Here is an 18,081-nt window from a genome sequence, read left to right as displayed (position 1 = left end):
CAGCATGGAATAAACCTATTACTTGTTATATTTAATATCTGTACCAACAGGGGCCTGTTTGTGTCATATACAGTACATAGCGTCTGGAAGACTGATAATCTGGGATGGTCAGGGCAGTGGTTTTCCTACCTCACGAGCTGGGCATTGTCATGAGGCCTCTGGGGCAGCAGTTTGGTCTTCCTCCAGTCCAGAAACTCATGCAGGGTAGTGAAGGGATCCTGCGTGACTGAGCACTTGTCCACATCACTCCACACCTCTAGCCCCACCAGAGCCACACGTATATTCAGCGCTCTGTAGAACTGGAGACCAGAAGAACTTCAGCACTTAGGGAAACCGCTGTAGTGTAAGCTTTGTAGAGCTGTTCAATGAGGTCTGGTCATTTCCCAGAATTCCTTTGCTTGGAAAGGGAATGCAAACTCAGAATGTTTTTCAGTAATATTTCTTATTTGTAATGAAAGAACTATTGACTATCATAAATTGGACACAAGATTGTTATCCTGCAGCCGCTACAGGGATCTTCGGGAGGTTCCGGAGAGATGATATGGTAGTGTGGCAGCAAGAAGGGAGCAGAGAGAGAAACGGTGAGGCTAAGGTTAAGGAGCAAAGGCTGCAGGATGCAGAATGAGTAATGTCTGCGGAGAAAAGGCAAGGAGACCTGCGGGAGAGGAGCTGCCTCGAAAAGCATTAATTTACTACATGATAAATGTATAATGCTTTTCTTACCTTATCAACATAGTTAGCAATCTCAGCCAACCGCTGCTTCACCTTCTCCACATCTTTCCCTTGCTTCTGAAACTAAAAATTGAGAACAATGCACACTGAAGCCTTGAGAGATCTGCAATGATCCGTTTTATATTTAACTGACAAAAACAAATTACTTCAGGAATCCTATAAATCAATTATAAATTAGAACATTTTTATTTATATAGAGCTAGAAAAGTCTAATCCCACCCGTGTGCGAACGTGGAATTTAGTTAATCATCCGTAGTGTGACTATTTACAAGTAGAGGCCATATAGTAGCAACATCTAGAGCGCTTTCATAAGCTGACCTGCCACATACTGTATATTTAACATGTTTAAAATATTTACAGTAATTTGCTGCCTAAACAAAAAAGTGACAAAGTTTTAGCATCATTGTTGGAATAAATGATAGCCTGGAATACTGTAAATTCAAAAGTTACAATATATCAAAGAAGGGAGACGAGTAGGAGTAAATCTATATTGACAATATTGATCTATATTGACAATTGACACTCTATATTGACAATTGACAATATCCTCTAAAATATGATTTAGAGGATGTGTGTCTCTGGACATTGAAAGTGAAAGAGGAACTGGCAGAACTGCATTGCAGTCCCACATGAAAATCTATCACCCTGCCATAAAATCGGCAGTACCATTTTTTTAGTTAGACATGAGAGCAGTAAAGAAGTAACTAATTTTTTTCTTTTTGTATGTGTGTGGTCTTAAATCATGAACAAAGTTTATATTACACAGCTCCGTACATGTGTTTCCTATGTTTCTATACGCTATGTTTCTATCCAATGTAATGAGTTGCTGTGATCAGCTATACTCCATTGAACAAAAGAAAAGTATACTAATTGTTTTCCTGTAAAAAATGTGTGTACTGATACACACTTTCTAGTTATTCAATCTGCACAGGCAGATTGGCAGAGAATGACTCAGTGTGTAGCTTTCTACTCTGTAACATGTTAGTATCACTCCTTTTTGCTACATCAAAAGGAACATTTGCAGAGTGAGAAAATCAGATACCAGACACGGGATTGTTTCCATAAGTTGCTGACCTTTCCATCTTTCTGTCAACTAAGTTCTGGGAAATAATGTCTCCTAAGAGTCTTACAAGATTTCAGACTAAAAATCCCATTCCATTTCAAAGTGGTCTATGAAACACATTAAACCCGTGCTCTGATGCTTAAAGGCAGTAGACTTACTAGGACTCCGTAGAGGTCCTTTCTTGTTGGCAGATCTACAGATCACAGGGGATTTATTCACAGCCTCCTCTTAATCACTCATAGTTGTCACCACTAATGTAAAATTACCATATTTTGAAGAAGGAGAATATTTTCTCAACCATATTGTTGTTCTATGTTTTGAGCAATGCCCAAATACCGTTTTCCTGACTCCTCCATTATTACTCCTCACTTTTGTTTTGGTTCTCTGGAAGTCTGGAAGATATTACTGATACAACCATAGGAGTACAAAGTACAACCACATAGGTTGGTGGCCCTCAGAGAAGCTTCTTCTTACCTCTCGATTATCTGCTACAATAATTAGCTCCACATATTTGGTTGTCTTTTGTGTGTCCCTCTTGTGCTGCAGAGAAAAGAAATAGAAACATTTGATGACCAGGCAAGCTGACTGATCTGCAAGAGGGGGAACAAGACTGAATAAAGGCAAACAAAACAGTTAATGTTGCCCATGTCTTTTCCCCAAAGAGGAAGAGATAAGAATAGACATCTGCATAGATGAGCTATGCTACTCCAAACAGAGCTGATGTCAGAGAATTTCAATTAAATATCATATACGGTACTGTTGCATGTACACCATTTTATCAATCTATTTCCTTTCTAATATCCACTTCAGCCACCACCCTGACCAAAAAAAGTGGACTAAAAGGATGGATAGATTTCCACTTGTGTACTGTCATGTTTTTTGTTATTGTTTTTTTAAAGAAGCAGATCAAGTATAACATACTGTACATTGGAAGGACGCAACATAATCTCAATTCAAGTCCTTCTGCTAATGAAGAAAATGCACTTTAGGATGATAGTTATATCTCTAAAGATGACTGCTCATGCGCAGAGCCACTCAAAACAGTTTTATCAGCAGGGTACCAGCAGGGTGCTTTTCATGAGTGGAGAACTCTCTTGTCTATTTTCAGAAGTCCTCTGTGATTAAAAGGATAGCAATATACTTTGCCTGTATATACTGTATAAAAAATCTGCTAAATACTGTATTAGCAACATGTCTTTGCTATTCTACCAATAGTCTATTATTTCAAATCAGGCATTCAATACAAAAGATTTACTGAATTCTTGCAGATTTCTGTTAGCTGCTAAATATTTATATTAACAACATACAGTAACTTCACATATGATATAACTTCCAAGTATTAAAAAAAAGTGTTCATAAACACCCGAACATCAATGTTATGATTGACGACTATGAAGAATACTGTGTTCCTGTTGCAAGAAGGCCTCCGATTTATATTATTTATCTCTTGCATTTTCATTTGTAATAATTTAGTATTCTTCATCTCACTTGTCTTTCTAACTTCAGATACTATTCTTGTTTTTATCGAAATATCAGGTGTCAAAGTGTGTTTATACAGACGTAGCAGTAAAATCTTCAGAGAATGTCATAAATTCTGGTAGAAAATCCCTGTGTTGCATTTGATAAAAGTAAAGTGCTCACATCCTGTAAGCTGGCATCACTGAGTATGCCTCCAGCATCAGTCAAACACAGACACCAGCTACATCAGAGATAGTTTATACAACAAGAACACCACATGGCTTGGGGTTTAGCCAAAAGCCACAGGTTTATCCACATGACAATTCTATCTCTGTGTGTCTCTCTGTGCCCTCGACCACAGCAGGCCTGTGCAAAATGTGTACCTAGAAACCTAACATAACCTTCAAACTGAGATCTTGAATTTACCATGAACTTCAAACTCTGCTATACTAGCTGGGTAATAAAGACATTAAATACAATACTTTAATTAATTGAAAAGGAAACAGTTCTTGGAAACTACAGACTTTTCTAGAATTTCATATCTGAATTAAAGCAAAAACAAAAACTTTACCAAAAACACCATCATAACACCTTCATAAACACTACAGACATACTCTCAACTGAACACAGAGGGCAGAACTTTACATCTAAAAATGTTGGAAGACAACATCAATGACTTGAGGACTTTCTATCCGAAAAAGAGACTTTCAGCTCAGCAACATTAGACTAGGTACATTTATGTTAAATTTAATTTTTGTTATATGTGTATGCATGCTGTTATATCACATTGCACAGTGATTATGAAGGAGTCATGATGGTGTTTTTTGCCTTATTCAAGTACAGGATTTAGCAATGTTGAATTAATTTGCCTCCTTTTATACAAATATACCAAAGCAAAAAAGCAGCAGATGGTATAATGCATGGAAAAGAATACGTTAAGCTTTAGAGTGGTTCCCCTATGCTCTTTTTAAGACATGTAAGGCGTGGAAACAATTAAAAAACATTCTGGGTGAGCTACATTTACAATGCACAAAATTACCCAGTACTACAGCAATTGCAATGTGGGGAAAGTCAATTAAATAAGTTACAGTTTTAAGTTCCTTTTTCATGTGACAAATGCTGATCACAACATAAGAATATAAAAGTAATAACAATAGATCTTAAAAGGTAAAGTAACACACTGTATATGAAAATCTTTATGAAAAGAAAATCCCTAAATAGTACTGAAATTGTAGCTTATGAGAAAAAATGCATGAAGCTAAAGAAGTGAATTTAAAATTGAGCCTTGAATTATTGGATTATATTGCAGTATTTTTGTTTTCTAAATTATAATCATAATCATATGATGATACTCGTCTCTGGGTAATTATTACGTCTCAAATGTCATGGTTTGGATATTCCACAAAGCTGTAAATATTATCCTATGGAAATCTTAAGGCATAAACAAAATTTTAAGAAAAAAGGTTGAGAAACCCAATTTTAAATTCCAGTATAGCTGTTGGAACCAATTTTCACCATTTTGACATTTTGTAGATATGTTCTGCAGAGTAAAAGGAAAAACGTGATCCCAACTGAATGAATCACAATGTCATCAGATAAAGACAACTAATAAGGTTGCAGGAGAAACACAAACATAAATCTCAGTAAAAAAAGCTTTAGTAATAAATTCCTACCCCACAGTATAACAGATCCTAAAGTGCATCATAAATCTGAGAAATTACTAGCTCCCAAATGTGCTGATGGCATTGTGATCCTGTCAGAAAGTATTAAATAAAAACTGAATAACTGTGGTTTTGTTAATGAAATAGAATTTTATATTTTATGTACTTTGGTTAAAGAAGTATTGAAATATAAAGTGTCAGTTTACACATAACCACCTCCAGCAACACAAAATGTAATGTGGAAAACATTGCATCTGGTATTTAATATAATTAAAACTGTCCTTTTGGGACTATAGATGAAAATCTAACTAGTGTTAATGTAAATGTAATGGAAAGAGGAGATGACTTAGTTCTTTCTAAATGCTGGAAATGCAGGAAGAATAGATTTCTTATAGATAGATCTCCTCAATGTCCTTAACCCTTGACTGCAACAGACACAGATGACCTAACAAGCAGGGGCCAATGATGGCTCAACCATAGCAGTGTATCTACAAATCTTTTTTGTTTGTTTCAAAAGCCACACTTGCATTCTTTAACCTAGCAATTCTGAGCCAAGATAATCAGGCAATCACCCTTCAACGTTTCTACCATAACATATTGTAAGACCAATATTACTAACAAGTAACAAGAAGAAAAGCTGACTGTTTCTGTCAATCCGATTACAACAGCATCTTATAAAGTAACTTCTATTTCTGTGCTGACTTTTTGAGACATTAAAAATCACACCAAATCCAGACTTCACCATCACTGGTTCTGTACTAGTCATTTAAAGTACCCTATATTACTTTTGTAGGTCCACCCTTTAAATTCATTTCATGGTCTCTGTCCCTCAAGCTGTGTGTTTCCAAGGTAGGGAAGCCAGGTCAGTTGACCTTTTTAAAAGGCAGATTAAAAACTGCTCCATTTGAGCAGGTTTGTGATGAATATTATATGTTTACTTTATTATAATTCAAATAGGTTGCTGTAAGTGCCTCCATTTACAGCTGCTATTTTCAAATAATTTCTCTGTCAGATCCCCCTGTTGCGCAGTTGGTTGCTTTTCATGTGGTGAACACACACGCTGGGCGAAACAGCTGAGAGAACCAGGAAAACAGCATGCACACAGGGAGGCTGAGCAGGCAGCATGCACACAGGGGGAACAGGGCTGTAGTAGGCTGGAGAGACAAACAGAGCATAGAACAGGCAAAGCACAGTCCAGTGACATGGTCCTGGAATGTAGCTGGGTTCCTAGTCAGGCAGCAGGTAGACAAGCAGAAGAACAGGGAAACACAGTCCAGAGAAGTAAACCAAAAAATTAGTAGGGATATACAATACAAAGCACCAAGGCAATCCAAGAGACAAAATTGAGACAAAGCTGGATGGAGTATCCAAAGAAAGCACCAAGATGGAAATTGGGATTTAGGGAATGAGAGAACTTAAGACTTCCCCAGAGCTTGACTCTGTACCAGACCACTCAGCAATGCCAGAGTTGAACTTAAATATTCTGCACCACCTGGTATGGGCGTGGATGGAAATTGCTCACAGGTGATGCAGATTTCCTGTCGCAATACATTTCAATGATAACCAGCCCTGAGTGACAGCTGACTAGCCAGGTACCATGACAAATGCTACCTTGCTCTGCAGCTTTGAAGCAGAGGTGAGCCTGACATTTTCAGGATAAATTAAGTATAACACTCACAAAGAAAATACCTGCAGAAAGCACTCATCTGTGCTGGTTCAGTGATTGTGCATCTGTGTTGTCCTCTTACCCTTGCATTGAATGTTTTGAAGGGCCTGGCTATGTCATCCACTCTGAAGTCTGATATGTTGAAGCCATGACCACATGTGCCAGGAGAAAAGTTGAGGTTTTCTGCTCTGTAAATCAAATGACTTCTGTTTGCTGGATCAAACACCGGCTCCAGGACAAATGTTTTGTTTTCAAGTAAGATGAATCCCCTGTGAAGAAATTGATTTTTCACAATAATACAAATTCTTAATACCTGTGGGAAATGTGTATAATTGGTTATTCAGCAGCTTTATACTTCAAATTACTCCACGCCTTATAAATCACAAAACAATAATTTTAGTATTACTGATAATCATGTAAAAGTGGGATGTTTTATTTCTCTGTCAGATTTGGCAATCCTAACAAGATATAGATGTACTGTAATACTTGTAACACACAAGTGAATTTTTCCTTTTGTAAAACACAACACTTTTAAACATACTTCTGTTTGTTATCATTCATTGCAGACTCCTCTTTTGTTTAAAGCTTTGGTGGTGTAGTTTTACAGTTTTTCTCTTTCTCAGAATGCTCATTTCAGCCCAGTTTTGCAGGTAAGATACTGTAAAATAGGGATTTAAACCTTGTACATTTGTCTGTAACTTCATGTTTTAGAAGTCCCTAGAACCTGCCATTCCAAAAGCAAGTATTGATTTTGCTTCTGTTTTTATTCATACTGCTAAAATTTGTTAACATATTCGTTTTCATGGCCAACTCTAGGATTTATTAAACATTTAATTCAATGTATGTTTCATTCTCTAGGGCTGACTGACCAAATGTTTTAGCAATTTCCATACACAATATTCACATCCACAAAGACTTACATTTAACCCCCCCCCCCCTCCCTCAAAAGACAAATTTGCTGCCAACTAAAACTACAGCACAATTTCTTTTGGCTAAGAACTTCTGCAACATACAGTATTTCTTGTCAAAAAAGGTCATTGTATCTCTCTATCGCAATACTTTGCAAAAGAGCTTATATAAGACTGAATGACCCACAAGGAAAACAGCTTGAAAATGACTAGTGAAAGCCTTGAGAAGATGAAAACTTTTTTGGCTAACTTACTTCGAAATTCCTGATGTTGTCCGGCAGTGTTTATTAAAAAATTATTGCTGCTATGTGCTGCCAAAAGTTCTTTATCATTACATGTAATTGAATTGTAGCTGAAGGTTACATGACAATTCAGATGTTTCAAGTTTCATAATATATTCACATTTTTGTTAATTAAGCCAACACCATCTATATATCAAAGTTCAGTGCTTTTGTTTAAATAAGTATACAGGAGGTTTTTAGTTTCCAAATATGCAATAAAATGATGGATTGTGCATACACAAGTCTTGGTGTATATGTGTCTTTGGACAGTAATGGAAGGTAACAAATTACAAGTACATTGTGACAAAAACGTTTGTGAACCTTCTATGGTGGTCCACATTCTCTTAGATTTCAGTACAATTTGAGGTACAATTATGTCTTACAATCTTAATAAAACATAAATATATAACATTTACTTGTTTATTAAAGTACAAACTGATTCAATAATAACTATAGTAATTCAGTATCTGTTGGCACCTCCTTGAGTAGCAGTGACTCCAGCTTCTCACATCGGCTTTTAGGACCTGTGGCCCATTCTTCCTTACAGAACTACTTCAAGTCAGTGACATTTGAAGACTTTCTGTGAGAACAGCTCGGTTCAGATCCTGCCATAACATTTCAGTTTGGTTTAGGTCTGGACTTTGACTTAGCCAGTCAAACATGAAAAATGTCTTCATCTTCAGCAATTCTGTTGTAGATATAGTAGTACTGTATGTTTAGGATTGTTGTCTTGCTGCATGACCCACTTTTGGCTCAGCTTCAGCTAACAAATGTATAGCCTGACATTCTCCTCCAGAATTTCCTGAAAAAATGCAGAATTCATGGTTCTGTCAATGAGGCAAGCTCTCAGTTTGAGTCCCGAGGCTCTGAAGCAGCCCAAACTATTATACTTCAACGATCACGTTTGATGGTCTGAATGGGGTTATTCTGTTGGAAGGCTGTGTTTGGTTTTCACTTCATAAAACATTTCTCTTTGTAGCCACAAAGTTCAACTTTGGAGTCGTGTGTACAGAGAACATTCGTCCAGTGGCCTTGTGGATCATCCATGTGCACTTTGGCGAACTTGAGGTGGAAGGATCACAAGACCCTGATTACCTTAACACTTAACTGTAAATAGGGATTCACACACATTGATTCTTAAATATTAATTCTTTCTATTTCATATACCATCACATCTCAAATAATATTTCATTTAACCCTTCTGGCTATAATAAAAAACAGGTTTTGATTAAACAGGGGTATCATGGTAGGACATTGTAATTCCTATGATCACACACTTTTCCTCAGCACTGTAGTGCCAGTTAACACAATCAGATAGCAAAACTTTGGTAATAGTAAACAAAATCCTTTTCAATTGTTTCAAGTCATTGAAACTCATAAATGCTTTACAGCTACTTACAAATTTGAAAGGATTTTTTGAAATGTTATATTTGGGATTACTTTTGAGAAAACAACCATATAGAGAAACACAATAAGGCTTCTCTATACTCTAGTTCTACACAGTTTACAGCCTTTAGACTTTCAGACTCCCTGTGCATGTCCTGTACATGTGTCCGATCACTTGACTTCATGCACTCAAAGGTTGTATCTCTGTGATGGATTATTAAAAAGATCTCCCTAACCACCTCCCTACCTCCACTGTCCCAACTCCTTAAAATGTTTGGATCCTTAATTGTTAACATTTTTATAACTGTCTTGAGACTGCCCGCTACCAGTTTTAAAGCTTAATAATGAAATGTAACAGAGGAGCGCAAAGAACAAGCTGTATATATCAAGTGTCTATTCATTAATTTAGGTTTAACAAGGATAAACATAAATGAATATGATGATAACTTATAATAATGTAATGAAAGTAACGCAAGCAGATGTATCCCATTACATTACACACAGCAATTTAACAAATTACATTATAATTTTTTTAAAAACTATATATGTCTGTAATTCTTGATGGATAACAAATTAAATCTGACCTTTTTAGTCCTGTGTGTTTATACATGAGTAAGAGAAGATTGAGCAAAACATAACTTTGTAGATATGCCTAAAATGGCTGCAGTGAAATATATCTCACTTATTTATTTTAATGGAAATGATCAGTTTTAATTTCACACACACGAATATAGGATACCAGTGTAGCAAAGATTGACTGTTCCTGATTTATTCCTGAATAAAGGAATCCTTGTGTATTTTTCACCAAATTTACTTCATAGATACTGCAATGGATATATTTAGTATTACAAGATGACATTTGAAAAGCCAATTTAATTCACCAACGAAAAAATCAAGACCCTTAAGAGGCAACATTCCCATTTGAATACAGACATACGGAACCACAAGGTCTTGTGACCAAGAAGATATTACCACCATGTGCAGAACATACAGTAGATGGTAATTTTATCTGATTTTGAGGACAACCTACCTAAGACCAGAACAAGTGCTGAGGCTCACTTCAGAATGGGCATGTCCTTGGACCTCACCGTGATAGTAGCAATTCACCTGGAAGAGTGAAGCATCCTATTAGACTGATTGGTTTCCACCAATTGAAATGTATACTTCAAGGCAGCCTTTCTGAACAGGTAATTTCCTCATAAAATAAGTTTTAAAGATGGTAGAAGTAAAATAAGAAAGACTGGCACAGGGATGATATCTGACAATTGGCTTACGGCTCCTAAACAGGACCCATCTAACAAAACCTTGCACTTCTTTGCCTGTTTAATTGTAATTGCATGTGTCTGGTTGTTTTTTAAATCAATTGCAGTGAGTATCTCCTCTCTCAAGGGCCCTGTGAAGGAGATTCAAGTACATCTAACCATGTACTCCATTTAGATTCCAGCTCTTTTTATTGTACTAAGAAGCAGCCATGAAGAAAGGCAGATAAATCTCTGCCTAGCTAACTGCCCCTGTAAATCAGAATCAGTAAAAATTTGAAGACAAAGAGAGCTTGTCAGAGTAGGAAGTGTCTAGTTTTGAGAAATAACAGAACTCCCCTGTTATGACTGGCATAGCCTCTTTCAAGTGTAATCGGACTGTGTTAGCTGCAGCCACACTACTGTGCAAACAGCAACTCAGCAGAAAAATACTGAAAGTCAATATTGAACTTTCTGAAGAAATGTTTCACTGCTATTTGCAAACTGTGGGCACTCTTTTATGGGCTTACTCATTCCATAGCCTTTCAGCTGTGCCACACTCCTGCAGGCTCTCAGAATGAATGCCAGGGCCAAGCAAGGAGCAGAAGTCTCTAGAGCATTTTAAACCAAAGTGCAATGTGTACATTCCACTGAAAGAATCTGTCTTTCAGGCTTTTGATCATGACCTTGTTACAAAAAAAGGATCTAGTTACATTAAATATGTATACACTGCAGCAAAATTGAAGTGCTTACTTTAGTATTTATGTTTCATTTATGTTAAGTCTATCTGTTAATACACTACAGTAAGTGGGGGTATACAGAACATAAAAACTGTTTGTTAGGTAGTGAGTTGTGGTAGCCAGCAGTGGAATTCATTGCTGAATTCAACAAAGGCCAGTTTTCAGAATACTCACTCACTTCATAAACAGTTGGGCTGCAGTACCCTAACAAACCTAACATGCCGCACAGAACCTGTGCAGCCTATTAACACATTATTCCTGCTGTTAAAATTGCTTACAGGTACATTTCTTGAATGGCTTTAATTAGGTCAGCAAAGCAGACAAATAAAATAAATTGGAGCTCTCAATATCACGTCACACCAATCTAACTGCATGCTTATATCTTTGAAATAAATACAAGTCAAACTCCCCTTGATAAAGATTACTCTGCATCCAATCTTAAAAAATGGCAATGTTTTGCTGTGCCTGACAGCTGCTGTTCAAACACCTATGAAAGACTCAAGAAGTCTTTGAGTTTAACTCAAAATGTCCCAAAGCACAGCACTTTGTGGTTGTGCTCAACCAGTACTAGACATCTAGAGTATGAGCTCTACAACCAATTTTAAATGACCAGCTACAGCCTTTCCTTCCTATGTACCTGATGTTTCCTATGTTTCCTAGGTGCCTGATTCTGAAGCATTGTGTAATGCAAGCACTTCAAGAAACTCAATATACATTCAGTATGCCTTCATTGGTTTGATTACCAAGAAGAAGAAACTTCTCTCTTGTACACATTTTGTAGTAGTAATGCTGTTCTGCATTTTTACTTTATGGTAGTTAGTAAAAAAAAATCACTTCAAATAGGAACGAAAAGTAGATGTGTTAAGGTTTTCTTCTCCAAGTTTCACACCAGTGTGGCTTTCTTTGTTGTCTAATGTGAAATGATGCATGCTGTGATTTACACTAGGGAAAGCTAATAAAACTTGCAAATTAAAACTCTAAAGGAGTCTGAAGCACAGACATGACTTATTTGCTCCAATAATATGTTATTGTTGACACAAACCTGATCCCTAACACCCCTTTCTCCTGAACATATTTTAAGTCCTTTTTCCCGACAAGCCTATAAATTAACAATATTTTAATATACCTAATAAATGCTGGCTTGTCCATAACCAAGGCACTTCTCTTAAGCCTTGAAGCCAGTCAACAGTAATGAGGGTGAGCGGTTTTATTCTCTCCCATGACACCAGGAACACTTGCTGTAAATCAGTCTGAATTAAAGTTAATTTAAATGGCTGGATCTGTCGAAAGCACTGCATTAATGTGTAGATTCTCAGTGAAACATTTTCAGTGTGTCACAACACTTTTACTGCCGTGGCCTCAGATGAAGCTGAGGCTAAACTCAGCAGACAAAGGTACAGAAGTTTAGCAGGCGTTTCGGAAAGGCTTTGCCTACTGTGCCAGCCGCCCAGCAGTGGTTAAAACAGTTTTTTAGGGAGGAAGCATGGCATGCCTAATTTTCTGCCTGTCACTGCCACCGTAATCTCTTACAACTTCATTTCTTTGTTCTTTGGCACATTTCTATGCTTAATGCGAGTGCAAGAAAACATTTGCTAACAAGTGTTTTCCTGTTACCAGAACGGCTAAACATAAACTTGTATTTAACATGACTCTATATTTGATATTTTACATTTAATATTAAAGCGTACACATACTGTATAACATTACCAAGCGAAATGTGCACCACATCATTTAATATTTGATCCATTAGCAATGACTCCAAATTTAACTCCATTTGAGATGTATTTAAGACTTTCCATGCTATGTTACAATTTATATACAGTGGTCTTCAATCACACGAATGAATTTCAGATTCACTGCTGGAAATACTTTCTAAACTTATTTTCATAATCCCAGATCATTAACAAATGTTAAAGTCTTGACATTTTCTTACATTTGGCTCCTTTTCATTCATTAAGCACATATTCTTGGTAAATCTTAGACTTGGAAAACAAATGTACTATTTAATTATGAATTGTGAAAGTTTCTTGAAATCACGCAGTGTGCATAATGTGCCACAATGTGATTTCAATTTGGATATCGAATCCTGTTATTTAAGTGGGGGAGACACTGTATTTGCAGAGATTGAAAAGATGCCAAGGAACCCACATGCTGTGAGTAAAAAAAAATATTTCAGTTCCTCAAATATTCACTGCGAAGCACAATTGTCAAACTTCAATGAAATGTTTTAAAAATCCAGATTAGATATGGCAGAAAATTGGTGTGCATTCATACTGTGAAATGTAAATGAAACACAGCTTACTCAAGCAAACAACCTTGAATAACAGGAAATTGAATTATTTGGCATCCCCTGTCCATCCAGAAAATATGACAATGCAATGCTGTATAGACAGCGGTGTGTGGTGACCACTGACAGCAGATATCCCTTAAAGCAGAGGTCTTAAACTCAGTTTTTGGAGGACCAAGAGCCCTTTGGATTCTGTTCCACCTCAGTTCTAGGTTACACATCTGATATCATTATTTAACTAACTGCATAGTGGTACAACATCTAATCAGGCTCTGGGGTATTTTATAGGTAACTGTACTGTACATTTAAGTGAATGTTTTGAGCTGTAAGCTCTAAAAGACCTAAAACAAAATCTAAGCATATAATTAGGTTATTTTTTAACTGACTACTCAAGTTAAAACAAAAACCAGAAGGCACTAGCCCTCCACAAGCTAAAGAGATCGGGGACCTAAAGAATTGATAATTGACAATAACGTACTAATTGCTAAATGAAACCGATGTGCTTTTGGTTCACTTTCAATCTACGTGGTGTCCTTAGTACTGTCCCAGTGCCTGGTGAACTGTCACATTTTTATTAATTTACTTGCTGAATGTCTGCATGTGCTGATTGGATTACATATGTGAAAACTGTGTGAACTATACATTTAATATAATGAATACAACAGAGATTAATTTCATACAGTGGAGTCATGAAGCTGACAGATGAGCGCAATTATGAAACAAGTGATGTATATGCTTTTTTCACAGGAGAAAAATACAACTGACATTGTTTAAGGAATTTATCTGGCCCATTGCTCAATGTAAATGAGCTGCAGTCTTCATAAGCATTTAGCCTACTTTAAAATCATGGTTGAAGTCTATATTTCATATTTTCAGAAAATGCATTTGAAAATATCAGTGATTACTATATTACTTATTGTAATTTACTGAAATCAACATTGGCACTGAAATGAAGGGGAATGTGAGAAATTTTATTTTGCTTTTAACACATTAGTTTTGACTGTACCTCCTTTAAGGTTTTATCTGTTGGTTTAAATAAGTGTTCAAGGACAGATGTAGCAATCCCCTGAGTATATCCCTTGTCAATGGTTGTGGCGTGCCACTGAAGAAAATTTTGGGAAGCACAAATAGTGTGGATAGGGATTTTGAATGCTGTGTTTGTTAAAAACATCACATTGGGAAAGTTTTTCAGATTTACAAAACATTGTAATGCCAACTTAAAGTCCGGATTAGAGCATTCCTAAATACTGTACACAAATAAACAAATCCAAAAGGAGCATTTTGGGATGTATACTATATATAAGAGCAAGTAAGTTTGTAGAAGTAAGCCTAATTTTCATTAACCCTAAGGCTTGTTTCATCCTTTTCTAAAGGTATATGCTGACTCTTGCAAAGACATGTTTTATACCCTCTGCTCACCAGGTTACTGTGAAAATATAAGCATTCTGCAAGAAAAATGCTAATTTCCTGGATTTGAGCTTCCTTTATGGAACCATGGTTTTACAAGCACCTCAATGACAGTTCAGGAGCTAAAGAAAGCTGTAAAAGTAGGACATGAGCTTCAATCAACAGACAAATGTTGCCTGTCTCCAGCAGGTTTTGAAGTGGATACTATAGGGAGCTATGCTACTTTTTCTTGCATCTTGGTTCCAGCTTTTCCTCTTAAAAAATAAACCAAACTTTGTCGTGCAATGTCCCCAAGAAAACCGGAGTGCACCTTACCGTTACATTGTGAGTGGAAGTTACTGCAGTTCCATCCTCCAAGTAGTGTGTTTCTGTGTAGTGACTGGCAAAAAGTCCTCTAAAGTTCAGAAAACAAAAACCAACAAAACAAAGCTGAATTAACCACAGACTGCAAATGACATTGTTTGTGTAACAGGGCTCATGCACTGAAGTGATGTCACCCCCCTCTGCGATCTAGACAGTATACAATTCTGCAGCAGCAGAGGGCCTGGTCTTGTGGTAAAGAGGAATTCTCCACTGGCTATAGAGAGGCGCCATGTGGCTCTGGGCCTGCTAGTGACCGTGACTGAGTCCTGGCAGGGGCCGAGCAAAGCCACGCTGGTCACTGGTGTCATGTAGAATTCTCTTGTGGCAAGGGACCTGGCCTGTAATTCCACTAAGAGTGCTTACTATCATAGTAATACAAGATAAATATTACCATGACCACCTGTATAGAATTCTAATCGTTCCTCCCCACCTTTCCCAATTACGTGAGGTCCACAGTATCAAAATATAACTTTCTTGCTAGCCTAGTGAAACCATCTACTCACTTCTAAATACGCTATGTTTGTATTTAGGTAAAAGAAAACTACAACATAGACAGCACAGAATTAAAAGGTTCACAATCAGAAAAAATAAAACACACAAATGCAACAAAAATGTGAGACTTGGCTATCCAGCAAAGATTGTAGAATACAAGTCAAGAAGGGTCATGCAGAAAGTGTACAATGCTCTAGTTAGACCACATCTGGAATACTGTATACAGTTCTGGTTTTAACATTATGAAATCAAGAAACCTTTAGAGAAACGACAGAGAAGGGCAAAAAGACTCTTTTCAGGAGGCTTAATAACTATTTGAAGTGATCTGAGATAGAAAATAGTTTTTTAATTTTTGCAATCCAAACAATAGGTATATTTCACTTAATTTCTAAATTTATGTTTGACATTTTTCTGCTCTGTAGCTGTAAGGTACTGTATAGTAAAAGAATGTGACTACTACTTTGTTCATTTTATTTCATTAGACAGTATACACAGTCATATAGCTACATTTAAGAAAATTCTTTAAAAATTATGCCAGATCAAATAGGTCGTACGGGTGTTTCCTTAATTCAGATCAACAGCTGTGGAAATAGCAGAATAACAACGAAATATATAAAGCAACTCAGGGAAAGAGGAAACCAGTTAGACCTGACAATTATTTCTATTTAGAGCACTGTTGTATAGAGAATGGTGGTGAATCAGTTTCACTACTCTTGTAAGGATATGAGTGTTGGTGACCCATATTATGAGCCTATCACACCTCCCTCCTGCAATGTCACTCCCCAAATAAAGGTCAGCATCAGAAATTGTTGTAGCAAGTTTGAAGAACAACAACAAATGAGTTGACAGTCTTACAGATGGTCCTTCTGACCCTTTTTAGGTGGATGTAAAGGTATCTTCCAAGATAAGTAAGCTGAAGCCTATTACGATTATTACAGATGAAACCTGAGTCCAGAATACAATACGCAGGCTATTGCCTACAAGGGCTGTTTTGTGTTTTTGTATGTCCTGTACATGTGCTATAGAGCATTATAATCATCTCCAAATAATAGCTATAACATTCACCAGTGGTGTGTCAGAAAAGGCTTGTCCTCATCATGCAAAACTGCAGAGGTCATTTTTGGCTTTCCAGCAATGCCAGTGTTTCTGGAGAAGAGTGGGAAAGTGAATATCAGGGGTATAACAGTGGAAAAGACAGACGAGAAAAACAGGGGTATGTCCTGGGATGATATGAGCTCACTCTCAGCAGGAGACCCAATGATTTAATTGTTAGAGAGTGTGTTTGTGCAGGGCTTAAGCAGATGTCCCGTGGGTGACAATTCATGAAAAGCGCATGCAGGGCAGCTAGGGAACACCCTTCAGTTCTGCTGTATCATCTTACTGACCTCATTGAGCAGGGCCTCAAAGCCAGGACTGCATTGTGCAGGGCTTTCATTTTTGTTGGGTGGTTTGTACAGTATATACACTTTGCCAGCATGGGGTATAATGCTCCCTTTTTCTCTCCTTTGAAATAAATGAAACTACTGGAAATAACCAGGACTTCGATAACAAAACACAGAATAATGTACTAGATCCAAAAAAGTTCTTACTGTTCTTCATTGCTGCAATATCTTAATTGAAGGAGCTGTTGGCATGGAAATACAGTACAGGAACAGTTGTAAACTCCCTCAGGCACGCAGTGCTTAATTCAGTTGTTTTTTTTTCTGGAGAACCAGTGTTCGATAAGGCTTTCAATGAATAAGACATGTACTTTGCAATGGATACATCAATAGTGTGATAGGAAATCAGCCAAATTATATATCCTGACAGGTAAACTGAGAATATGCCTTTATTTACAAATAACAAAATCACAAATAACACTAGAACAGAACAGAATCTGAAACTGATCAGAATCGAGAACCTAAAAACATACTCTAAAAGTAAGAAAAGCACAACAGTTGAATGTCTGTCTGAAGACACCTTCCGATACAAAAGAATGCAAATTCATTCTATGGAGAGGAACATGGTTAGCAACAACTGAAGCTCCTTTACTCTCAACAGAGCACTTGTATTGATCAATGCATCCAATTAGACACTAATACTAAAAGGAACAAATCTTATTACTGATGATAGCAATAAGAACTACAAGAATCCCATGTGACCTAGAAAAGAGTAGAAAAAACAATAATAAATCTATATTCAGAAACAACAGGGAAGAGATGAGTTTATTGGCTGTGATAATAAATAACAGACACAAGATGAACAAAGGAGAATATGCGTTTCCTGGGAAGCTGTAATAAATTAAATATCTGTTTGGCTGTAATTGGAAACATTGAAATTTTATTTTTTTTAATATGGAAACATCCTGGTTTGACAAATACAAAAAGAATTACTTAGGTGAACTTTCAACCCTTAGTCTG

At 36.7% G+C, this 18,081-nt stretch overlaps 1 protein-coding gene across 1 annotated transcript in view; it reads right to left on the bottom strand.

The window, feature by feature from the left end:
- The window catches only part of LOC148834782 (disintegrin and metalloproteinase domain-containing protein 12-like), a 90,232-nt gene that overhangs the window by 27,228 nt on the left and 44,923 nt on the right, over positions 1-18,081 (bottom strand). Inside the window, exons 4-9 of the mRNA XM_088916657.1 lie at positions 15,143-15,221; positions 10,186-10,262; positions 6,663-6,849; positions 2,270-2,335; positions 724-795; positions 130-299 (exon numbers count right to left, since the gene is read on the bottom strand). Coding sequence (XP_088772783.1) covers positions 130-299; positions 724-795; positions 2,270-2,335; positions 6,663-6,849; positions 10,186-10,262; positions 15,143-15,221 — 651 coding nt within the window. The remainder of the gene's footprint in view (positions 1-129; positions 300-723; positions 796-2,269; positions 2,336-6,662; positions 6,850-10,185; positions 10,263-15,142; positions 15,222-18,081) is intronic.

Source organism: Atractosteus spatula, chromosome 5, assembly GCF_055471065.1.
Source record: "Atractosteus spatula isolate fAtrSpa1 chromosome 5, fAtrSpa1.hap1, whole genome shotgun sequence".
NCBI classification, from domain to species: domain Eukaryota; kingdom Metazoa; phylum Chordata; class Actinopteri; order Semionotiformes; family Lepisosteidae; genus Atractosteus; species Atractosteus spatula.
This window is presented reverse-complemented; position numbering and strand designations above follow the sequence as displayed.